The sequence below is a fragment of the Rhinolophus hipposideros genome, assembly GCF_964194185.1.
Source record: "Rhinolophus hipposideros genome assembly, chromosome: 19".
In the NCBI taxonomy this organism is placed as follows: Eukaryota; Metazoa; Chordata; class Mammalia; order Chiroptera; family Rhinolophidae; genus Rhinolophus; species Rhinolophus hipposideros.
Genome location: NC_138065.1, coordinates 51,805,759 through 51,830,934, shown reverse-complemented (window position 1 = coordinate 51,830,934; position 25,176 = coordinate 51,805,759). Strand labels below are relative to the sequence as shown.

The 25,176-nt window shown below is 49.7% G+C and overlaps 1 protein-coding gene across 7 annotated transcripts in view; it reads right to left on the bottom strand.

The window, feature by feature from the left end:
* The window catches only part of ILDR2 (immunoglobulin like domain containing receptor 2), a 57,632-nt gene that overhangs the window by 13,457 nt on the left and 18,999 nt on the right, over window positions 1-25,176 (bottom strand). For 5 of the 7 annotated variants that reach the window (XR_013991679.1, XM_081025079.1, XM_081025080.1 and 2 more), the window contains exons 4-7: window positions 12,924-12,980; window positions 10,102-10,248; window positions 8,271-8,447; window positions 290-403 (exon numbers count right to left, since the gene is read on the bottom strand). Coding sequence is in view for 6 of the 7 variants with exons in the window: in XM_081025079.1 (XP_080881205.1) it covers window positions 290-403; window positions 8,271-8,447; window positions 10,102-10,248; window positions 12,924-12,980 (495 nt within the window). In the remaining variant the exon portion in view is untranslated. The remainder of the gene's footprint in view (window positions 1-289; window positions 404-8,270; window positions 8,448-10,101; window positions 10,249-12,923; window positions 12,981-25,176) is intronic. The other 2 variants (XM_081025081.1, XM_081025078.1) reach the window with 1 other exon arrangement.

Genomic DNA, 25,176 nt, shown 5'->3' with positions numbered 1-25,176 from the left:
TTCCAACCCCAGGATTGCGTAGTGCCAGAAATACCGACCACCCCGTGGAAAGACCCAGCATAAACGAGGGTGGGACATGGCTGTCTGGCCCTTCATACCAGAAGCCTGTTGTTTTCTCCCTTCTGCATACGCGAAATGACTTTCTTCAGGACGGTGTCACCAGCACCCCTGCCAGTTCTGACCCTGAACGTCAAGGGCTGCCCAAGTTTGCCAGACCACCCCCCAAGCCTCCCCTTAGCTATGACCTCCTGCAAGCTGCACAGATCACAGAAAACTAACAGGTGCTCACATCTGCCTCTCATCCTTCTGGCTGGGTCAAACTGAGCCAGCTCCTTCTCCACGTAATATAGGACCTTCATGGAGTCTCTCTCTTTGTCAGCTTGGATCCGGTAACCTTTGCGAACTGTTGAGAGAAGGACAGGAAGGTGAGCTGGAAACGTCAGCAGGAGGAGGCCTCCGTTTATTTCGCCCACTAGAGAGCATGGTCCCCACGTATAACAGCTCCCTTGGAAATCACCCAGACAGAGGAATCTATATTTATACACATGGAACCAACCTAAGGTCCCTTTGATAAGATTGGCCATTAGAAGGAGGACCAGCAGGTGAACAATGGAATTCTCTGCCAGTCTATTTTCAGTCATTTGTTAACCTCTGCTTCTCATCTCCCCACCTCCTACGGCTCCACTTCTCAAAGCTCAGTGGAATAGACTCGCTAAAAAAAGACCACTTTCTAGACCGGGGGCACAGATCAATCCACAGTCAGGATCACACCTTTACTTGGTAGGAGCACAGGTAACTTTAAAACAGACACCTGAACGTCAGGGAGCTGGACAAAGGTGGCCTGAGAGCCTCTGGTTGCCTGGGAGATGGTGCCGATTCCATCACGGGGTGGTCCATCTGAGCTAATATTAGAGGCTATCTATGCATTGGTACAAACTAAGGGGCCAAATACGTGGATGACTCAGTACGGTTTCACTTTATTTCCTTAGCATTTTCCTTTTAGGAAAGGGAATACCATATTTCAGTCATGAGTAATTCAACCTGCTGCTATATGGATACAAGCAGGTGTTCTTTTCAGGGTTTAATAAAAACCAACATCCAAGCATGGGCGATAATACCACCGCCTACATTCCCGTCACTCATATTGTCAGAGACAAAAGCTGCTGATGCCCCACGTGACCTAAGTATCCGTCTAGTCCAACGCCAGCCCCAAGGGCAGGTCCAGTCGCCACAGATAACAGAAAGAGGGAAAAAGAGAGAAGGGAATGGATGGGTGGGGGATGATAATGGTGACAGACCACGTGTATCGGGCACTGCAGACGTGCTAGGTCCTGTGCTAAGGGCTTCATGTGGCGGTTGGTCCTTGCAGCCACCCCCGGAAGGGACTCTTATTAGCCCCATTTTGTGGGTGAGAAAACTTTGGCGCAGAGGGGTTTCATAACTTGCGCAGGGATCATGGGCAGGGGCAGGGCTGGGGGCACGCCGTGTGATGGAAGCCCACCCACACTGGGCACGTGCCTCTCTTGGAGTCTGGGAGCACAGGCAGGAAGCAGAGGTAGACGAGAAAGACAAAAAGAAAGAGCACAGAGTAGGAAGTGCCCTTAGGCGGCCATGGCTCTGGGGCCCGAGGTGCGGTCCTCCCTTCCAGTCCATGAGGTCTGTACACCAGGATGGAAGCATGGGGCCCAGCTCCAACATTCTCTTCCCACAATGAGGCAGATGCCGTAAGGAAACCACATGACCGCATCTCGTGACTGCACTCGCCTCCAAAGGAGACTCTGCTTTCTGCTCTCCGGTCATGTTACCCTGGCTGTGGCCAAAGCACCGGCCCCCTCCACCACACACACACACACAGCTATGTACATGGGAGATTGAAATAGAATATTCTGCAGATCCTTAATCACAGCCTGGCACTGAAGACTGAGAAGACGCCCACACGCCCGTTTGCAGGTGCTCTGGTTTTCTATCTGAGAGCCTACAGGGCAGTCCACATTCATCTCCAATTGTGGAGTTACTGAAACAAAAAAAATTAATGAATCTCAGCACATGCTTTTTAGTGACACTTCCTCCTAAAGGTTAGAGCCATAATCCTTCTGCAGAAGCAATTATTAGCAGAAATGATTTTATCAGGCTACACACTCTTCCATCTCTGCAGAGGCATTTATAGAGTAGTACAGACAGTTCAATTAAAAATGCAGTTATCCCACGAAGCTGCTATGTCTGCTCTGAGGCAGTTACGTCTGATGGATGAAATACAGGGTTGGGACGTGGGGACCTGGGCTTCTGGTAGACATGCCAGTGGCTTATCGAGGGCCCCCCAATAAATGGTGACTTCTCCAGGACTCAGTTTTCATGTCTATAAAATGCACCTAATACTTCCCACCCTTTAGATAATCTCTTCAAGAAGACAGCAGAGCCCAAATCAGTGGAGCCTTTTGAGTTCTTTGTAATTATTAGGGGGCAGCTCAATGTCACCTCATCTCAAAGGCTTTCCTGGATTCTCGTAGCTACAGGACTTCTATATCTTCTCTCTCTCTGTCTCGCTCCTAACTTACAAATCATTTAGTTTGAACTTATATTATAGCCCTCAATATGTTCTGATTTGTTTCAAGTTATCTGTAGAGATGTGTAATCTTCCCAAAGATTCTTGAGGGATAGGACTCTTCATCACTCCCGAGGGGTGTAAAACCCGAGGCCATGCCACACACATAGTAGGAACTTCCTAAGTGTGGAGCTGAATTGCTGGCAGCCTGGGGGTGGAGGTGGGCTTACTGATTTCTTCCAAGAGTATTTTCGGGAGAGTTTCCCTCTGGACTAAACGTCCCTAAGACAAGGACCAGTTCTCTCTGTTTAGCTCTGCATTCTCAGCACCTAGCAGAGCCTAGCACATTGCAGATGCTCAAAACATGTGTTTGTATGAGTGAGTGAATGAGCGAGTGAATGAATGAATGAATGAATGAGAAGGCAGGAATAGAAATTACATTACAAGGGATTACAGAGTAAGGCAGAAAGGCCATGTGGGTGGTTTGTTGGAGAATTTTGGCCAAGAAGGAGAAGGCTTAAATGGTAGCTTGAGGGGGCGTCAAGGTTATGGAAGTTTTGTTTCTGTTGATGATTATTTTTCTAAGGAACGAAAACTCGCATGTTTTTAGGCATTCGGGAGGGGGTCTGCTCCACCCATAACTGTGACTTTCTCTAGGTGTTCTTCATACGTGCAGCACTGTTATGGTAAACATTCAGTAACAAACAAGAGATGGCTGCCACCCAGCGACAGCTGGGCCCCTCTCGGTGGAGCTGGAGCTTACATTGTCTTCTGTGTCATCATCACAGATGACACGCCTTGTTATGAGACAGGTTTGGTTATGTATGCGTGAGTTATCACATCCCTGAAAAGTTACAGTAACTATGTACGGCCTCAAATGAAGGTGGTAGTTCTGCCTTTCAGTATAAAGAGACTCCACTGTACTGACACCTTCAGCTGGGACTTGTTGGTCACAGCAGCCCACGACTTTAGAAATCTCAATCCCTCTCATTTGTCAAAAAGGACAGAGGCCAAGTATTGATCTTTAGGCTTTAGAGGCATCATCTGTTTGGTTCCAGCAGCTAAAAAGCTAGGCAATTCTCCCTTGAAAAGGAGTCGGTTTATTATTATTATTATTTTATTTTTTATTGTAAGCTCTAAGTTCGATTGTGGCATGCTATAGGTCTTTCTCTCATCCTGGTGGGATCTGGCCATGTCCCACATATTCTCAGGAGCATAGAAAACCTTTCCTAATCCCTCCAAGCAGAGATTCTCTGAGCCTGCACCAGAGAAGAGTATCAAATATTGCAGTGCAGTTTTTCACTCATTTTATTTCCATTCACTAGCCCCCAGCAATCGCTCTGCTAGACCATAAATTCCTTGAGGGAAAACTTATAGGCATTCATTACATTTTTCTTTATTCAAAAATAAATAGAATGCTGTCTGGTTGATTTTGATCTGTAATTTGAAAATCAGGGTACTCTCTGATGTGTGGTGATATTTTAATAAGAAATGTCCTAGACCATTGGCCAAAGTACAACAATTTTTTGGAAAATGACTCCCCCGACCCCGTGATGTTTCAGTTTAGGGTAGATGGTGACTTATTTCTCTTTTCAAGTTCCGTCTGGTGTGGCTCTTCATTCTCACCAACTTTGGTTTTGCTGGACAGGAGATAGCAGGCTATTCATTTTGATGCCAAACTACAATTTAAAAATGTCTTATTGTTGAAGGATTTGCGCTAATACTTTTGAACCCATTAAGGCTCAACTATTTTTTCAGTTAATTTCCCCTCTACCGCCAAAGGCAGCTTGTAAAACTTGCAAAAGATGTCTGTAAGGCAGATACCCGTGAATATAGCCTTTTTCTTCATGTCCTAGCTTAATGAGCTAAGTAAGGCTGTTTATGGATGATGGGACAGCTGCCAGATTCCACCCCCATGGTGACAGCCGCTCAGCTGTGGGAGACGTGACGCTTAAAATTTGCATATTCTCTGTCTGCATACAGTAGGCATATATATAGACACACATCCTTATTAGTTTTGAAAATGACATTTCAAAACCCCGTTTGCCTACTCAATTCCTTTGCAAGAAGGATGAGTGGAGGCCAGGTAGATGTGAAAATAAATCGGATTCAAGGAAAGCAAGAGTCGGTCTGGAAAGCTCAGGTAGGAGCTCATCCCATTAACGCAGGGGGAAGAGGATGACAGAAAGAACTAGTTGCAGTAGAACTGGAGGAACGGAAACCAACGCAAGGGTATGTTGAGATACGAGCTGAGGGATGTAGTGACCAATTAGATGAGGGAAGTGAGGGCGAAGATGAGAGGAGGTGAAGCCCAGCGTTCTGCTGTGGGCTAGCAGGTGGACAGCGTGCCTGCCACCGAAATAAGAAAGGTACACGTGGCTTGGAAGTCGACAAACTGCAGATGCATTCACTTTCCCAGAGGCTGCATCTGAAATGCTCACAGGACATCCAGGTGGAGGTGTCCAGAAGGGACGCATGGGACTGAGGAGCAGAGGGGAGGTCAAGCTCATCAGCGTATCGCTGATGGTGCAGGCCGGAGTAGATAAGGTTTCCCAGGGAGAGGACCCCGACATCTGGGCCACGCGCAGAGGGAGAACAGCCAGCACGGAGCGAAAGAGGTAGGAGAATGTCTTACAAAGCACAGTGTGAAGCCAGATGAGTGGGTCAGGGTGGCAAGTGCTGGAGAGACGTGAAGGGAGGCGAAGACTGAGGAGAGAGAGCGCGTTGGAGTCGGCCGGAAGGCAACCTTGCCAGGAGCTGGTTTCTGGAGCAGTGAAAGCGACAGCTAGTTAGACAGAAGTTAGTAGGGATTCGATGAGAGCAGAGCCAATGGAGACATGAGACAGTCACAACTCCAGGAGTTGGGCTGTGCAGAGGCGAAGGGGAGAGAGGAGGCACTGGGAGTGCTCCAGGGGTTTTGCAAATGGTTGTTGCATTTGAACGGGAGACAAAACATGTCAGCGTGTTTTGTATGCTGACAGGAAGGAATCACTCAAGAAGGGAGGCTGCAGATGGGAGGTGGGAATGGAGTATAGTGGGGAGAGTCCACAAAGAGAGAACGTGACCACGCTGAGAGGGATGGAGCCAGAGCCGCCGAGGAAGAGGAAACAGCCGTCTCTTATTGTGACAGGTCTCAACGAGCTGCGGGAAGAAGGGGAGAAGGAATCGGCGTGCCTCTTCTCTCTCCCCCATGCGTTAACCAAATGGCTGTACTATACATAGCTCATCAAAGATGCCTTTCGAACGACACAGAATGTTCCAGAGTATTGTGTACAAACGTGATCTGAAAAATCACTGTCGCTGGATGATTTCCCCCAAATGGAAGTAGCATGTAAATCTAAAATAGCCTAAATTTACATCTTTACTAATCAGCATTTCTTAACGTTTCTGACATGCTTCAAAGACGAATCAGCAGGGAATGGTGGCTGAAACCACCTTCCTTCCAGGAGAAATGGCCAAACGTCACCCATAATTCTGGCCGTGAGACCGTGAGTACAGAAACGGGCCCAGTGGAAAACACAAACTCTGTCCTGACCCACGAGCCACATAATGATAACAAGGCCAGACGAGCCGAGGCTGGCATTGGTTCTGCATCGTACCCTGTTCCTCGTGAAGAACCCTGCCTTTGTTCATTTCCAAGGTGAATGGGTGTCTTGGCCTAAGAGATGAATCTTGATTAGTCCCAGCCCTAATCAAGATTTAGGAATGGGCATGGGACACAATTCTCGCCCATAAAACTACCAGGAGAAGTCTGCCGGATGGAGGAGGGGCTTCTGGAAAAGTGTCCTCACCCTTGAGAAAAGCGGCACAAGGAAGACGCACCTCTTTTGCGATCTCTGAAGCCGTTAATGCCTGGGAGGATGGCAGTTATGATGGGAACGTGAGGAAAGCCAGCCCAGGAGGACAGAACAAGATGGAAAGAACGAGGTCCTTCACTGATGCCACTTGAACTGTCCAGTTAGCCAACCCCAGAGCCACCTTACCTTGACATTTCTTGCTATTGGGAAATCATAAATTTTCCTAGTTTCCAAGTCACTTCTCATTGCAGTCGGTTAGTGTGGCAGGATGGGGCCAAAACAACTGAACTGCAGCCAGCAGGGGCTGGGAAGAGGTGGAAAACAGGAGAGAGGAAGTCTTTGCCATTCTACGAACATGACTCATTGTATTAGGAGAATCACTAAATAGTACGGGAAAAGGGTTCCGGTGGGAAGGAGGGGGAAAGAAGAGTGGGAAAAGGGGGAAACTGCACCGAGGGGACGAGCCAAGTTCCACGAATGTCTCCTCTGCCCACCCCATGCTTTGGGGACGTGGACTGTCTTTTCTTGATCTCTCTAATCCCTGGGTGTCGTGATCATTAACTTTTACTTCTTGGTCTGTGACTCACTCCTGGTCTCAGACGTCAGAATGCTAGTAATAGTTCCGGGGAGAGAAAACACACACACACCAGTTCCTCTCTGAGGAGATCCACTCTTTCCACAGTGGGGCAGTGACAGTTGCTGAGTGGGCTGGGTCCTCGTCCCCCCACCCCCGAAGGCCGTCCAGGTGCCTCCAGGGGAGACATGTCTGTTTTACCAACCCTAGTGACTCACCCATCTAAGGATTTAAAAATCGCCTCCTACATCGACCACACACACATTTCTAGCCTTACTACTCTCCATCGCTGTTCAAATGCCTCCAGAAAAGCGACAGTGTAACGCCCCAGTGCCCCCCATCCCGGCCAATCATGTTAGGCACTAGTTCATCATGCCTAAATGGGGCCAATCTCATCATCCAAACAGGCTCTCCTCACAGGGGCTTCACTTCTGTCTCCGATACACAGCACTGGACAGCTCGGCACATCCTGAGGCCTCCGTTCCCCCACCCCCATCCCCAGTCTGTTGCTTCCTCTTTCAAAGTATCTCTCAGATCCCCACTCGTTGCAGCTCCTTTGTCTCTATCCAGACGCTCAGACGTCCCACAGGACAACTTCAGTCACAGCTCAGAGGTCTGAGTCCACTCTCTCCCACGTACCATTCACCTTGTCAGCGTGTCACCTCTCCACTCAGGGCTCTGCCTGGTGGCTTTCACTGGCTATGGCACCAAGCCCCAGGTCTTCTGGGGGGTGTTTCAGGGCTCCACTGTGTTAGGGGGTTGGACAGATGAGCTGGACAAACACACACGTGTTCTCCCAGCTCTGGCTCCTACCAGGCTGCCTTCCTGGGGTTGCTCAGCGTCCCCCACTCTTCTTTCCCAAGCCTCTCATTCCTCAAGGCCCCGCTCAAGCCTCCCCTCTTCCCTGAAGACTTGGTAACCACTCCAGGGCTTTCTCCTTTGAACCCTTGGTACCTAACGGTCTTGATAAAGGCCCCTCCTCGCTCCCCGGCTGGCCACACTGCCTGCCAGACAAACCACGGCCTGCACTGCCTGCAGCTCCTCATGGGGCCACTTTCGGGCCTCACAGAGCACTAGGGAGGGATGGCAAACTACTTATTCACTGGATAATCAACAGACCGTTCCTGGGACCCTGCCTCTTTTCCGTATCATTTGCGTTACTGAAGAGCCTGGGAAGAAAGCAGGGGCAGCTGTGTCCTGCAGCCCTTGGAAAGCCTGTCACATACTCCAGAAGGCATCTGACACAACAGGAAGGATCCCATTTCTGGAGTGGAGAGAACCGTTTTCCAACGACGTATCCCTGAGCTGATGATTCTCGTGAGCAAGGAACCAGAGTGGACGCCGGGACCACATTTACCACTGTGCCTTCCTCCCGTGGAGTCACTTGGTGCCAGGGGAGGTGGATGCAGCTTGTCCGTCAGCATGCCAGATGACGGGGCTCCTCCCAAGGGGACAGGGGGGATGGAGTAGGGGCCGGGGACACCGGAGGCAGAGGGAGGGTACCCGGCCTTGGCTGCTTTCCCTGCTTCATACACTGTGGAGGGAGATGAAGAGCAAGAGAGATTATATCGTCCCACCCTCCACAACCCTCACACCAGACATCCCTAAGGAGGTGCTTCAGGGAGCTCCTGGATGTGTGCGAGTGAGCGTGTGCCCGTGCACGTGTGTGCCTGTGTATGTGCCTGTGCATGTGTGTGCCTGTGCGTGTGCCTGTGTGTACATGTGCCTGTGTGTGTGTGCCTGTGTGTGCATGTGCCTGTGTGCGTGTGCCCGTGTGTACATGTGCCTGTGTGTGCGTGTGCCTGTGCACGTGTGTGCCTGTGCATGTGTGCCTGTGTGTACATGTGCCCGTGTGTGCATGTGCCTGTGTGTACATGTGCCTGTGTGTGCATATGCCTGTGTGTACATGTGCCTGTGTGTGCATATGCCTGTGCATGTGTGTGCCTGTGGGTGTGCCTGTGCGTGTGCCTGTGTGTACATGTGCCTGTGTGTGTGTGCATGTGCCCGTGTGTGCATGTGGCTGTGTGTACATGTGCCTGTGTGCGTGTGCCTGTGTGTACATGTGCCTGTGTGTACATGTGCCCGTGTGCGTGTGCCTGTGTGTGCATGTGCCTGTGTGTACATGTCCCCATATGTACATGTGCCTGTGTGTGCGTGTGCCCTGTGTGCATGTGCCTGTGTGTGCATGTGCCTGTGTGTACATGTGCCTGTGTGTACATGTGCCTGTGTGTGCATGTGCCTGTGTGTACATGTCCCCATATGTACATGTGCCTGTGTGTGCATGTGCAGACATGTGTATGTGTGTGTTCTCCTAGGCCTGAATTGCTTCATCAGAACCACTCTCTGGACTCCCTCAGCTCCACCAGAAGGTGACGACATCAGGAATTAGTGTTTAGTGCCTTCACTGAGTATCTCAGCGGTACGGGGAGCTGTCACAGCAGCCGCTCCGGGGACAACAGGGGCCCACTCTGAACCACACTGTCGGTAGGTGGCCGCAGCGCCAGGGCTGCCCAGGGCTGCTTCCAGGGGGACCCTGAGCCTCTTCTAGGGAGGCGAAGTGACAACGGGCTCAGACATGGCCCTGATCCGTGAGCTCAGAAGTGGAACAGATACCCTGACTCCTCCTGGAAACCGCTTCATTCCTAAGGATACTAAACATCCACGTGTCTCTCTCCTGCCAGATGTGTTTGGTTTCTGGCAGGACTGCCAGAGTTCATGCCTCCACGGGCCTGGCCAGTGACGTGAGACTGCACGTCCCCAAACGAGGACCGTTTTGTCTCGAGTGTAAATGGAACGCAGCTGTGGCCGGAGGGTGCCTACAGGCTGCGGTTGGCACGCTCCTTGTAAAAAGAGTTCTGTGCCTGTGAGCGGCATGAGCAGACGGGGTTTCCTCTGGTTTGAATGCCCGAGGAGTGGGCAAAAGCCTCAGCCCACAGCCTCCCCACCCCGATCCTGCCCTTCCTTTCATCCATGGAGTCGAATGCCAGGGAGATGGGTGTGGATGGAAGCACGCAGAGGTGCATGGAGGGGAGAAGGCACACAGGAAGGGTCAGCTCTGGAGTCCGAATGGCCAGCACGTCAGGTGGAAGGGAAGGAGGTGGGAAGGGAAGGAACTGAGGGCACACAGCCGTCTGACGGAGGGTGACGTCCCTTCGGTGGCTGCACGTCCCACTGGGCATCTTACTCACAGGCCTGCGGGCAGCAGCAGGAGTCCGGGCAGCACGGGCAGCGGATGTAGCAGCAGCAGCTGTGTGGGCAGCACTGGCACCAGCAGATCCCCACCAGGACGAAGACGACGAGGACCCCCAGGATCACCAGGCCGACGAACACCCACTCTGCAAGGACGCACAGAGAAACGCACGTCAGGGCGGCCGCCCTCATCAGTGTCTCCCTGGGAAGGGGCACGCGTGGGAAGGACCTGGGGAGGAAAGCGTCCTGTGATGGGGCACAGAGCCCCCACACTCAGGAGGAAGTCGGACCGTGAGCCGTGCGACCCCCCAGGCTGGGGCGGGGGAAGAGGGACGACGGTCACCGAGGTTGTATTGAGCACGCAGCATGACCAACACAAAGCCCTGGGGTAGGGTTTCGGGGCCCCCTCCTGGGGAAAGGGTTGACCGTGTCCATTGTAGCGTCAGAACGAGTATGGACAAGAGCAGAAAGGCTTGTGGCTGCGGGGAGGGGGGACTTTGTTTGCTGAGCTATGAAGCGGTGGATTTTGGGAAAAGGTATCTTTGGGAGTCAAGTCAATCTCATCGCTAAAAGCGTAAGTCCTGAGAAAAGGTTCTCTGCGTCTACAGGGTCTAACGCTGAACATATTGAGGGGTCCGGGCCTTCTGTATCCGTCTGCTTTGCAGCTGATCAACTGCCCTGTAACACGTTTCCCGTGGTCAGCGTCAGGGCTGAGATCCAACAGGGCTCCGATAGAGAAGACGCTGTCCCCACCGCCCAGGATGGCTTGGCTAGGTTTGGTCACACTCAGGCTGACCATACCAGCACAGCCACGGGCTAACGGGGCTCAGCTCTGAAGACTGGTAAGGCTGGCACGTGTCTACGGCTGTTTGTTATCTTCTGTTCTAGTCATGGCTCTGCCAGAGCTGCAACTCTAGTTCACCTGCCCTTCTGAAAGGGGACGAGAAAAGAAACAAATTCCATTTGACTTAGATAAAAATGACCGTGGCCCTCGAATGACTTTATGTCCTACTTTTGGGACTGGGCTCTGGGACCCAACTTCCCACTGAAGGCCTGGGACAGACTGGATGAGCTGTGATGTCCTTTAGAAGTCAGAAGATTCAAGCAGTTCATTTTGATTGAAAGCCATCTACCAAAACCCCCTTTATAATGAACTTCAAGAACACACTGTTTTTCCTGAATTTTGGTTATTAAATACTCCTTCCATTACATGGACATTCACTCAGAACTCAAGAATAGGGCATTTTTTTTTTACATAGAGGGTTTTGTGATAATGGTGACATTATTTGACCTTTGTTTAGAAGATCGTTTCATCGGAAAATAAACTCCTGTCACCTGAATGTCCCTCCTTGCTCATCCATCCACCTGAAATACCCTCAGGTTAACCAGGCCGCCCTCTCTTCAGCAAGGAGATGAGAAGGCCTGGGTCTGGCTAGAATGGCTTGAAGAGTGTTCTCGCTGAGGACAACAGACAGCTGAGGGCTTTGGCCTGGGCCTTGGAAATAACGTAACATAGTGCAGCCTGAGATGGACTGGAGCCGGGAAGATTCAATGAGCTGTGTAGCGTGGTGGCCACAGCTCACGTGGGTCAGGCAGTCCAGGCCAAAAAACCACCAGGTTACCTTGCAGAAACACAGAATGTTACCCATGAATGGATTCTTACGGTCAAAAGGGAGGGAAATTCGGGCATCCAGGACCAGATATGAAAAACACAAGCACTCTTTCTTGGGACTGGGGGAATAACATCTAGTTTGAGGCCATGCAATGGTACATTGTTTCCTTTTGGTGGGATGAGTAAATGCTTACAAATTGACACAACTCTGGATAAAGGGGATCATAAAGAGACATCTATTTGTGTCCTTGGGATCAACATGAGTAAGAAGAACGTCTCCATTTGGGTTGGCCAGCTAATGGGAAAGGACCAGGAGAATTCCTCAAAGAATAATGAGTGAAACTCAATGTGAGCCTCTGGATGTTTCTGACAACTTGAATCAAGGCCAAAGCAGCAGCCAGGAATAGTTTGTTTCTCTCTGTGGCTCTCAACTATCAGGCAGCTCTTAAACCTTTGGCTGGCACCCTCCAAACAAGACTGAAAAGCCTTGGTGCTCCCTGCGTTTGGATCTGTCCTCCCCGGTGGGCCATCCCTGTTCTCTCCGACCTCCTCCTAGATGGGCTGTACGGCTGTACCAGACTGCCGTGGGCTTGGCTACTCCGTCCACCTGAAGCTACGTACAAAGACAGAGGCGTGCATTTGGGGCAGGTGTCCTTGACATATGGCCCAGACCCCAGGGACGTAGGAGCCCCAGAAACTCCTGAAATTGTGAACAAAGCAATGTAGGTCTGTACATGTGCACTGTTCAAGGGAGGAGGAATGCATCGCTTCTGTTGAAAAAAGCGTTTTAATAAAGTTACAAAGGCAACGCAGAGTAACATGGTTGCACTCTAATCATGGAGGGGTAGACATGTAACTTCGGGAATAAGGGATGCAGCTGGATAATAACTCTGTGAAGGAATCCTGTAAGTCTCTGGGTGCATCTGAGACACAAATGGGCATGGAGATAGCCAAAGAGCCTGTGTGCCTGCCACAAAGGGCGGGCCCCCATCTCCGCCTCGTTTTCAATTATCGTTTTCCTTTCAAGGGCCTAATAACAGAAGAAATACAATTGAAAGGCTCTTCCAATGGGCTCAGTTCATCCTGGAAAAGACCACAGACATATACAGACAAATGTGCAAATAAATGAAAGGAGCAGTTGGTGACTAATGCAGAAGCAAAGGCAGATGACAGCAGAGTAAGCAAATAAAGAGTTAAATGACTGAATACCTGGCATAATCTCCACAGCAAAACTGGGCAAGAGATCAGCGAGCAGCCCTGTCCTGCCTAGAAGAGGTGGAGGGGAAAGAAGAGGGAAGAGGTTACTGAGAGGAAAACAGCCCGAAGCCTGGCTGCAGGGGCACCGTCCCCACGCGGCCGTTGACCCCTGCTCTTTGTGGTGTGTGAGGAGGCACATCACACAGGCTGCACTCAGGCAGGACAGTGACCTTCCCCGGCACCTGTGGCCTCCAACTCCGGGAACTCTGTATTTAAACCAGGCAGAAGCAGAAACAGAACTTTCTCCCCAACTGTTGACAGGAGGAGAAAGTTTCTGCTTCACAAAGGAAACACCTCCCTAGAAGCACCTTCATTCATTTGTACATACTTCCCCACACACTGGATGGGAAAGTCAAACCCTTCTGTATCCAAACGTTCAACCTACATTGTCATACGCCCACACCCAGTCCTGTGTCCACATCAAACCAAAAAGACGCAGTCGGTTTCAACTCGGAATTATCTCACTACATGATTCTATTTATAGGCTAGAGATATTTCAGGCATTAACAATTTTCAAAGGCAAGGAAAAGCTAAAGCTCGATCAGTTCCATGCTCGTCTACACTCCTTCTGGCTTCAGAAATCCTCTGCACATATGTATGTGGTATGGCTCTTCCATATGGCACCCACAGCTGGTGCTGTAGGGACCCAAGTGCGTTCTGCGTGACGTGGCGCGGGAGCTGAAGGGCTGGGCACAGAACAGGAGCCACTCAGGCTCTGGCTGGCAGGGGGCTGTTCAGGAAACAAGACCCCGGAAGATGGGGGGAAGGAGGTTGGTTCTTTGCGGGCCAGAGTACCTTCTAAGGGAAGCTTGGAGTGGGGGACTCTGGCTAGCTCTGGTTTGGTTTTGGGAAGAAGAGCTTCCTCTGTCTGTCTTCCATTGTCTGCAGCTGACATGGTGAGGACCTGCGGCTTGGAAGGTCTCTTGGAAGGACGTGTGGGAGCCAAGGGGGCATTGGGAATAGGCTTCCCGCAGGACACTTCTCAGGCCAGCCGTTGGCCTGAGCCTCCACAGGAGGCTGACAGGTGACTCTCAGGTTCCCGTGGGAACCTGAGTTCAGTCCTCTGGGATGGGACACGAGACAGGGACTGGCGGCCAAAGTCTGAGCAAGTGATGAAGAGCTTGTGTTGGTCTCACCTGTACACGTATCTCCTGGAAACCCAACAAGGCAACTGACAGCTGACCAGTGGGAATTTGGGATTTTGGACAGCTCTTAAAGACATAATACTGTTAGTTACCAGCCAATAACTGGTGATCAAGAAGTTAATCAATATACAGTGTTTTTAACAAGCCAGTGATCAACTTAATGGTGTTTTTAAAAATCTGGACAAGTAGCACTTCTAAGTATCTCTCTTATTGTATCTAGCAAAATGAGAACCTTTTCTTGCATTTCTCTTCTCGTTCTCAAGTCTACCAATGTTTTAAACATCTCTAGATGTGCTACAGCCTATCATTAATTACATTCATACCAGAAATGTATTGATGAGGGAAGCTACCAATTTGTATGTTCTCACAAGAAATTGGCTACGTGTTACATACTAACTGGGAAAAATCCATGCACTCCAGGAGCCGTGGTGCTCGTACGTGTTGCACAGAGCACGTTACGTTACACAGGAGAGAGCCGTGGGCTGCGAGCCGGGTCCTTAGGGCAGCTTAGCCGTTCATTTACTCGGTGATCACAGCAAATCCCTCCCTTGTCCTAGGTCTCGATTTTCTCATTAGTCAATGACGCCGTGTCTAAACAGAGACCGTACAGCTCGGTTTGGCCGGGACAGACCTGGTTATGCGGGTTGTCCTCTTGTAATGATTCACAGCACCCCTTTTTACTCTCAGAGCGCCCTGGTTTGGCCAGTTCATGGTAGGTCACCCCATCTATAAGATTTTTAGTTCTCGAACCTGATACTCAGTGATCAGAGCTGCACAGGCAACTAGATGTCTGTAGGGCCAGCAGGAAATGCAAATGTAAGTGCAGCTGGGGAGTGTCTGCTACTACTCACGTCCAGCCAGTTGTTGCCCCACAAAACTTCTGCCTTCAGGGTCGCAGGTCTTCCTATTTTTCAAGATTAGCCAGACCCCACATTTTTATATGAAATACCCTGAGTTTCAAATGTTGGCAGTTGATTCATAGATTTAAAAAAACAAACCAACAAAAAAAAAACAGGACAAGCCATACAAAAAATGTTTTGGGGCTGTGTAGAGCCCAGAAATCACATGCTTGCAACCCCTGACCCCCACAGATGTATTTATGGGCAGATGACACACAAAAGCTGGATTTCTCCACAGGCTCCTTGGTGACCTTGACGGTAATCTGACCTTGCTTCTACACCCAGCATGTTGGTGAATATAAAGTCCAGGAACCTAGATTCAAATTCAAATCGGAAAGCCACAGTATCCACACCAAATGGCTAGCTCTTCTCGCTTCTGTGGCAAGGGCATGGTGGAAGAACACTGACGGGGCTTTCACTTAAAAAAAAATTTTTTTTTACATTTGTAATTGAAAAAATTAAAATGAGGCTAGGTGGTATCAGAAATATGGATAGGAGCTTCACAAAGCTTGTCACTCCCGCAGAAAGACATAAACCAACCTTCTCCTTCTCCCTGAAGCCACAGCCAATAGCTTCAGAAGATGGTGACGGCTTCCCATAGTGCACCTGGGCAGGTAGCCCCAGGGTGGCATGAGTGACACACTCTTGCAGTACAGTGGGTGAGATTAAGTGTCTTTTGAACTTGGAACACAGTAAACACAGTAGGAGTTTGGGGACAGCTGACCACACCACTGTATCATGTCAACATTAGAGAGAGTGCACAGTCTCTGGCTTTTACACCGTGACTTACATTTTTGGGGAGCCAAGGGCCATTTGAAAAGTGGATTTATGCTGGAATCCTATATTTCTGAAAATCATTTTGCTTCCATCTCCTTGCTTAATGATTCCTGAAAAATGCCGTCACTAGTTATAAAGGCTCTATCTTTTCTTCCTACTCTATTCCATCACATCCAGTAAAAGCCTGATCTTAGAGAGTCTAAACAATTGCACTAAATACATTCCTGATTTCAGCAGCACTTTTATCAGCACGCGTGAGTCACGGTCATTCTCCCAGGATTCAGTTTAAGAGCGGCGGGTACGAGTCCCTGTAATGTCTGAGAGAAGGATGGCAAACAGGCGCTGCACATAGGAGGCCCCAATTTCTCTTTCCAAACCATAGTTCAATCTATTAGTAGGAAATGCAGTTTTCATGTAAGCACTCAAACAGGTTTCCCCAAACCTTGCAGAATCCATTACTTTTAAGAACGTTCCACATGCATCAACCAAGCCAATCAGGCATAGTAACTGTTTGTACTGCACACACACACAAGTGCCAGTTTCACACCGTCACCAACTGCACAGGCAAAAACATTCACATGCCTTGGGGTTGACTGATGAGGGCAGAAACATGCATTGCGGGCGAAGCAGCTTCCATATCGTGCCTACAGAATTCCCTGCTGCTACTGTTTTCTGCCACTGACACCTTGACGTTTTCCCTAACTGAACTCTGTGTGCGTACGTCTCAGAAGCAGCTCACTTCTGGAATGTCTCCAATTCATCCATCCATCCATCCATCCATCCATCCATCCATCCATCCATCCATCCATCCATCCATCCATCCAACAAAGAAACGTCTATTGTGCCAGGTGGAGGAAACACGGGAGCGAGACGAGATCCCTCCGCTCGAGAGGCTCTCGCAGCTTGTTCAACAGTATGAGCATTGGAACTCGGTGTTAGTTACCTGCTTCTGTGTCACAGGACAGCTAAGGTCACTGCCTTTTGATTATCTGGCCCCCTTGCCCTGGGGCCTTCCCCTGGCGACACCGTCCGTGCCAGGTTCCCGCTTCTCTGCTATCCCTGTACATTTCACCACAAACACGTCCTGGGGGGGATTCCTTCACATGGGCCTCCACCAGCAGGACAGAGACCTCCGGGGCGGGGACTGCGTTATCTGCCTGGGGTCCCCAGCAGAAGGTGGCAGCTCACCACCCATCAGGACCCTGCAGCGTTTCCAGTGGCAAAGCCCCACCGTGAAGTGCTGGGCTCCTGGCTGGGCTTCTGATTCGCTGCTCTTGACAGTGCTTTTGTCCATCCCAGGTGGAAACAGGCTCTTGATACGCAGAGGAAGGAACCATTCATTCACTGAGCACTGTTCTACGCACTGGAGGACGGTCAGTGCCCCTGGGCTCAGGGCTCAATGCCAGGAGCATCTTCCAGGCATTGGAACATCTCAGAATGTCATCTTGCCATATAGGGGGACGGAAGTACCACCCCACCCACACCCTGTAAGTTGTAAACCCCCAGACTAGGGTGTTTTTAAGGTAGCCATTACAGAGATAAAATGTGCATACAACCTTTAGCCAGAAGGATTGTTCGTGTCTCTACTCTTAGAACTTAAGTCCAAGCCCTGATTATTCGTCCAAGCCTTCAGAGTGCAAAGGACAAGGACGTTTCTTTTGTCCTTGTGATGCCACCACTGCTGACCTCTCTTTGAACTTACTAACTTGGCGTCCTCCTGGGGTTTAGTAATACACTGTACACAGGAACGTGTACATCAGATAATCGAGGATGCTTTTCTTCCCCAGCTCCTTGTGGTTCCTTTCTGCCTTCTCTTTAATACACACACGGGGTTCGTCCTGCTGCCAAGTTTCCCTAAGATGCCCTGGATCCGTTTTTCAGGGATGTACTGTATCTACTCCCTGTTCTCTCAGCATCTAACCCTCCGGAATGTTTCTTTTCTAAGTCTTTGGGGAGAGCAGGTGCCCTTTTCTGGCCCTTGAAAGTGTAGGGTTGTTTCTATAGCTAGTATTTGGAATCCCAAATAGATTGGAAATTTCCCAGGGGCACACACATTCCTGTTTGTATTCTGTATTCCCATGGCAACCATGCATTCGATAAATATAGTCTATGATTATCCATCACAAATGTGGAGATAGCCTTCCTTTCTTTCACACACACACACACACACGCACATACACTATGTATGGAACACTTTCGTGTGTGCTTTTCCTTCTTGTCTTTTGCATTTTAGCTCGCTTTAAATTATGCTGAATAGTTCTGACATTGCATTCGCTCTATAAATTACTGGTATTGGACCATCTGCAATTAACGGTTAATAAATGCTTCCAGCTTTCTGGCACCAACTCACTGACTTCTTGTATTCACACAGAATTCCAGAAGCAGATTTTATAGCTGGAAAAGATCTCAGAGGTCATCTAATCTGTAACCCACCCCATATTTTCAGCAACCAGAGAAGTTAAGAATGTTTCCTTGGTCACACAGTGTTTTTTGCCAGTACCTCCCTCCCTGTGAAGATTTGCTTATCCTTAACTTAGTAGAAAAGCGCTGCAACTGCGTTTGAGTCTCCTAGTATCTGGCGAGAGCAACCCTGACTCCTGTTTGTGTTTGTGCCATCCTTGCTCTAGTTATGTAACTAAAGTATAATTTGGGGGTGTAGGAAATGTTAGAGATGGTTGAAAATTTCAGCACCTTTTCAAGGTGCGACCAGAAAACGATCACGACGTCCTAACAGTGCGATCTCATTAGAAAGCACTCGCCATTTGCTGTTAGAACTGCTAAACTGACTTAAACGACTGCAGAGTACTCCGCCTTTGCACAGCGATGCAGCCCCTGCCCCCCCCCCAGAGCGAACAGATGTAAACTATTATTAGTAATAGAACATGTTCCAATTGGCCTGAGACGAAATGCAGAAGACAGCCAGATTGGACTCCAAAAATGATGTGGAGGCGGGCGGGGTTGGATGGGAGGAGGAAACTTGCGTTTCTGGGTGTGATTGATTCCAGCGTGATTTCCTGCGCTCACGGTGCTCCGCCTGTCAGCCTGTCCTGGGCACTGGAGATGTCTACACAGGTACCCAGGATGGGGACTTTCGTGAACCCCAAAGCCCTGGCGGCCTGAGGCCGCGGCGGAGGGCACACAGCTGGGCAGGGATGCACTGTCAGCCTCCCGCCCTCTGCTCTGTGGGCAGCCCCCTCTCCACGCGTGGAGGGGCTCCCACCCTGAACCAGTTCCCAGGCAGAGAGCACGGCCTGTGTGGACAGAAACCTCCACACTTGCACAGCGGCAGCTGGCTTGGGAGAAAAAGGGAACGACTGTCTCCTGACCGGCTTCCAAGGGCTGCGCCGAGTCCCCAGTGACACCCCCTCTCCCGCGCCCAGGCCTTGCACGTCTGTCGCCGGGTCCACGACAAGGACAGTGAGGCTGGCGGCTGACCCAGCTGCTCCCCGCCCGCCGGTCACCACGGCAACTGCGGCTGCAGGAATGCGCACTAATTGAAGACCAGTTTCCTCCCACCGTGATGAGCAACACGTGAAGCAGAAACAGTGAGGCGGGATGAAGGCTGTGGAGCAGGGGAGGGGACGCCCCCGAGGCCCTGTCTGTTCTCTGAGCAGCCCGGGGCTGGAAGAGCCCACACGGACTCCCTCACTTGCCCTGCACAAATCTTAGCACCACTTTCTCAGAGAACAGATATTCGCAAGGCCCCGTCTTCTGGCCGGCCCCTTGCCAGGTTAAGGAAACGAATGCACAGGCCCTCATCCGAAGCCCCATGAATAAAATGCCAGCTACAGCAAGGGCTCAGCGGTGGAGGCCAGCGGACACTAAGTTGCCCCCAGCTGCTCTGGGCCGGCAGTGCTTGTCAATCAAGGAGAACCTTCAAGGGCGCCATCTCCAAAGATGGGGTGACCACCATACCGCTCTGCCCAGACATTTCCAGTTTATGCTGGTCATCTTGACGTGAAGTATTAAACGTCTCCCCCTTTCATGCTCAAGCGTCTCCTAGTTTGGACGATAAATGACAAAGTCCCCGCAGCTCGTCTTGCCAGGCCCACCCAGATCCTTGTCTACGACTCAGGTGCTCCCCAAAGCTCTCCAGACTACGTGGAATGGCCTGTGCGACCTAGCGAGCTAATCCTCGTCTTTAGGTAGTAAACACCCTGTAATTGACTCAGAGCCTTTCACTGAGAGCGGGAGGGCTTCCAACAGCAACCAAATAGAGCAACCAGAAGGCAGCATGTGGGACAGAGTGTCCTAAAACCCACTAGCGGGAAGATTCCCACAGGGCTGATTAGGGTCACCACTGGCAAGGCACAACACAGATGTCATTGAGAAAACGTGACTCTAGTAGTAATAGGATTGCCGAGTCACAGATGGCTCGAAAGCCGCTGCCTATGGACGGGCTACAGGCAGATGGGCTCTAGCAGGACTCCCGGAATGCAGAATTCCCGACAGGGGTTCCCTTAGATCAGGGATGACACAGTGGCAATGAGGTGTGGGGGAGGGGAAGGGTGAGCGAAGGGAAATCACGCTTACTGGGTTCCTCTTATGGGCCATTTGATCCTCATAGTAGGTCTTCCACTAACTTTGATTACTCCTTCCCCATTTCCACATAAGGCAACCAGGCTCAGCAACACTGACGTATCTGAGGTCATGCTGCTGCACAGGTACCAGGATATGTGACCCCAGAACCATGCTCTTCACAGTGGACTTTATCCTGTATCCATATTGTCCTTTGGTCAAGCTCAGGAGTTTGGGACGTCGGCACTATGGACATTTGGGCCACATAATTCTTGGCGGGGTGTGGGAGGCTGCCGTGCGCATTGTAGGGTGTTTTCGCAGCGTCTTTGGCCTCTACCCACTAAATGCCATAGCACCCCACAAGTTGTGACAACCAAAAATGTTCCCAGGCATTGCCAAATGTCTCCTGGGAGGGGAGGGAGTGGCAAAATAGCCCCGTCTCGAGAATCACTAGCCTAAATATTTCATATCAAATACAGTTTTAATCTTTTCTTGTACTGTTCTCTAATTGCTTCAAATGTACAATTTTTATCTTTACCAAAACAGTGATTTTTTGTTTTCTTTACAGGGACAAGACAGTGTCATGTATGTATTCTGAATCCTTACTGTGCTAGGGACTGAGTGTACAAAAATGCTGGTTAGATTTAAAGAATAAGTTAAATATAAAGCAGCCTTGGAGCCACACATGTGTGTGTGTGTGTGTGTGTGTGTGTGTGTGTGTGTGTCTGAGCAAGGTAGCAGCGATGCCGTGGAGAGGCCGGCAGGCCCCAGGGCACCGCCCGCCCAGGGGAAGGGCCTGACCCCAGGCTTTGGAGGGACCAGCCCCCACTCCAGTAGATACTCGTTGTGGACCCTCATCAACCGGAGTCAGGTTCTAGTTGATGCCTGGCTCTTCCTTCTGCTCTTCCTTCTCCTTCATCCCTTCAACACAGTTTCTGGTTCTTCTCAAAACCACGACCAGTAGAGACATCGAGGGAAGCTCAGGGTGAAGAAGGCCAGGGTTAGGAGAGGGGGCTGGGAGACAAGGCCCTGGGGCTGAGGCCCCAAAAGCTTACTCATTAGTCTGTCTCCCTGCAAAGACAGAAATGGGAGCCATGGCTCTTGTGGCAATCTGAAGGCACAGGTGCCTACTGAAGACAGAAAGGATGGTTCCGCCGTCCTCGAAGAATCAGCTCCACTCTCAGCCTTTCCTGTGGGGCCAGGACATCTGAAGCATAGGAGTCTACACGTGAAAATGTGGGCACGGCCCAAATCAGAAGGTGTTCCAGAGGAGTCACCCCCAATTGTATGGCTAGAATGTGGCTCCGTAATTAATTCCTTCTCTCCCTTCTGCTGGGAGTGAACTTTTCATTTTTTCACCTCCAATTCTTTCTCCTCCTTCCTCTGTTTGTAAATCTTCCAGAGAAACAGCAGCAGTCACTCAGAGATCAAAGTTTTACCAGGCAACAAAGACCTCCAAGGAGGCTGTTGCCATGGGAACTCTGGGAGCTAAAGCCCTTTTAATCAGCAAATCTCCCTGGTTAGCAGCCGGGCTGGGCTGGCATAGAGGAGAGAAGGGGGAGGGGAGCCTTGGCAACAAGTAGCCTTTCTAAACAGCCGAAACTACTGTCCTGGAGTGGGGGTGCAATGGGGTTCAAATGGAGGTGGTACTGACACCGGGATGAGTGCTGGAGCACTTCTGCACAGCCTGAGACCCGTCCCCTCAAACATCCCTAAAGCCAGTTTGGCGATGACCCCTCCAAGACTGCCCTGATTTCCTGTTACGTTTTAATGGCTGTTTCATACTGATGGGCCAAATGGTTTATTTTAGACTAGAATAACAATTCCAGGCACACTATTGTGAATAGCTTGACTTCAAAAAAAGTTCAGGCACACCTGTTCCTTCACCCCCTGTCCAGGTAGTATGTGCTGTACTCCTGGGTAAGTCACAGGAGGAGATGGAAGAACACAGAAGCATGACAGGAAGACAATTCCATGCCATGACCTTCCCAGGGGAGAATCAACCCCGAGTTAGCGCCTACCGGGAGCAGACCTCTTTCTGGTCCCCTGGAATAGCACCGCCTTTGGACTATAAATAAGCAGAAATGTAGCCCACCGATTGTTAGCAGGGCTTGGTTTTGCCTGCCTGGTATGCTTTTCTTCTTCATTTGGAAACAATTGCCCCATATTCCTTCAGGAAGCTACTCCTTTCCCCTTTCGCTTCAATTCAGATGGTGCAGCTGGGCTGGTGGTGTGCTGTTTCCTGTGCCAATGCACAGTGCCCCCCTCAAAACTGGAGAAGGACATTTTATCCTCCTGAGGGGAAGGTGTTAAAGCCCACGGACGCCTGCCCCATGGAGAGACCCTGCCTGAGAATGCAGTCACACGGAGGGGACAAACGTTCTTTAAAACAATCTGAACCCTGGGACTTGGCCAGGCTTGAAGCTGGGAAGACATGGGGCCTTAGCAGCTACCTGAGCCAGAAAGTTCCCCTGTGCCATGGTCAGTGTCTGTCCCCTGCAATCAAAATGAGTTCTGAAGAACACAACAGGTAGCTCTGGACGGTGAGATTTTAGGCAATATTTTCTTCTTTTGTACTTTTCTGTTTTGTTGGAAATTTTTACAATAAACATGCATCACCTTTTTTTTTTCTAAAACAGTACTTGAGGCATCACCCTATATGGAAAATTAATTCTGCAATCTGTAGACTTTTCAATAAAGTCAAAATCATCGAAAGGACTCTGACAGCCATCTTGGTTATCCTAACATCCCGGACAAGAGAACCCATTCCATGTCGAAAGCTCGTCAAAGATGGAGCTTCTATAATTTGCGTCAACCAACCACAATTTCCCCAAATTGTTATTTAACATCAGGAAAATCTTCTTAGCTTTAAAAGTGCCTTGGTTTATGGCCTCTCATTCTATTCTCGGGCCAGAGGCTGGAGTGTGCTTCCAGCCGTACTTCCGGCAGGGCCCCTTCCCTCCTTTTTCTACTTGATGGTCCAAAAACAAGCTACCACATGGGGGATCAGAAAGCAGGGTCAGGCCCTCACGTTCTCCATAGAAAGAGGGAAGGACAAAGAGAGTTGCTTTTAGGTGTTAAAATAATAACTTCCCTGCTTGAGCCTTCCTGAGTGGGGAAGTCCTTTTCCTGCCAGGTGGAGCCGCCGAGGGAACTTTCCTGAGCAGACAGTGGCGTGGTTCCAGGTTATAAACAGCCAGTCCTTGCCACTGATCCTAGACCCCAGCCTAATCTCAGGGCGGCCGATTTCTGGACACTCCCACTTCTGCGCCTGTGTCTGTTTGGCCTATGGTCCCAAACATCTGTCTAAATATTTCTAAGGTGCTTGTCACTGTTATCTCAAAGCACCCAACACACTGTGTGCATTTCCCACTTCATAATGACTTCACCTTCTGAACCATCAAAACGATATTCAAGGGCGGCCTGTTAGCTCAGTTGGTTAGAGCGCGTTGCTTGTAACACCAGGGTTGCTGGTTCGATCCCCACATGGGCCACTGTGAGCTGCGCCCTCCACAACTAGATTGAAACAACTACTTGACTTGGAGATAATGGGTCCTGGAAAAACACACTTGAATAAATAAAAGTTTTTAAAAAAATCAATTGTAAAAAGATAGTATTCAAGAGTGCTCTGTAAAGTTTTGTATTTGATGGTGAATCAGTGGTTATCTTTGCATTTCTCTGAGTCACTTGTCTTCGGGTATTTCTGAACCCTCCGAAAGAAGCTTCCAGAGCCATTGTAGGTGGTTCAGATGTTTGGGGGAAGGAAGGTCACGCTCAGTGGGGAGGTAGCAAGCTAGAAAAGAACGACTGTGCCTCTGAAATGAGGGCTCCGGCCAGTGGTTATAAACCACTTCATTAAGAAATCAGGTGAAATACTCAAGCTGATCTGGGACAAGTAAAAACTCGCTTTCCCTGACCTGAAGCTATGACCACATTCTAAGAAGCATTCTATAGCTTCTTAATATAGACAGGGCAGGTGGTCTTGTGGAAAGAGATGAAGCTAGGCACCAAAACACTTGTGTTTGATCAGCGACCCTTTTTTCACAGGGTATAGTAGTTAACAAAACCTGAACGTTAAATTCTTCACTTGGAGAATGAGGAAAAGAATGTCTGCTCTCCTACCTTACAAGATTTTTATAGAAAAATTGTGTGAACTACAAATTATTACCAGTGTCCATTAATATTAGTAGTAGCCCTCATAATGGCATCACTTTGGTGGAAATGTATTGTTTTGGGGGCATCTCACATCCTTTCTTCCTTTTTTTGTAATGGTGCCCCAGTTCGCTTTGGGGGAATTACTTCATCTCCATACCTGTTAGACTAGCCACCAAGAGCCCCTGATCTCCTACGCCTAGCAATGGTGGACACGTCCAAACTGGCCAGCTGGACTCTCTCCTGAGACTGATTCTTTTTTGTCTTAATTTTTTTCAATTACAGTTGACATAGACTATTATATTAGTTTTTGGTGTACAATATAGTTATGGGACATTTACGTAACTTATGACGTGATCACCCTGGTAAGTCTATTACCCATCTGACACCATCCATAGTTATTACAATATTGTTGACCATATTCCCTATGCTGTACTTTATATCCCTGTTTATCTTCATCCCTTCCCCTTTTCACCCAGCCCCATAACCCACCTCCCATCTGGAAACCATCAATTTGTTCTCTCTATCCATGAGTGAGACTGATGCTTGAATGGGAAAATGCAAGATCAGAAAAAACACAGTTGAGTCGATTTTTTTCTGGCTATGGAGCCCTAAAGACGTTGTCTTTTCATTCTTGCTGCACAGACCCTGGAGCATATCTGGCAGGGCAGGGAATGTGCTGTGTTCATCAAAACATTTTTACTTTCTTCCTGG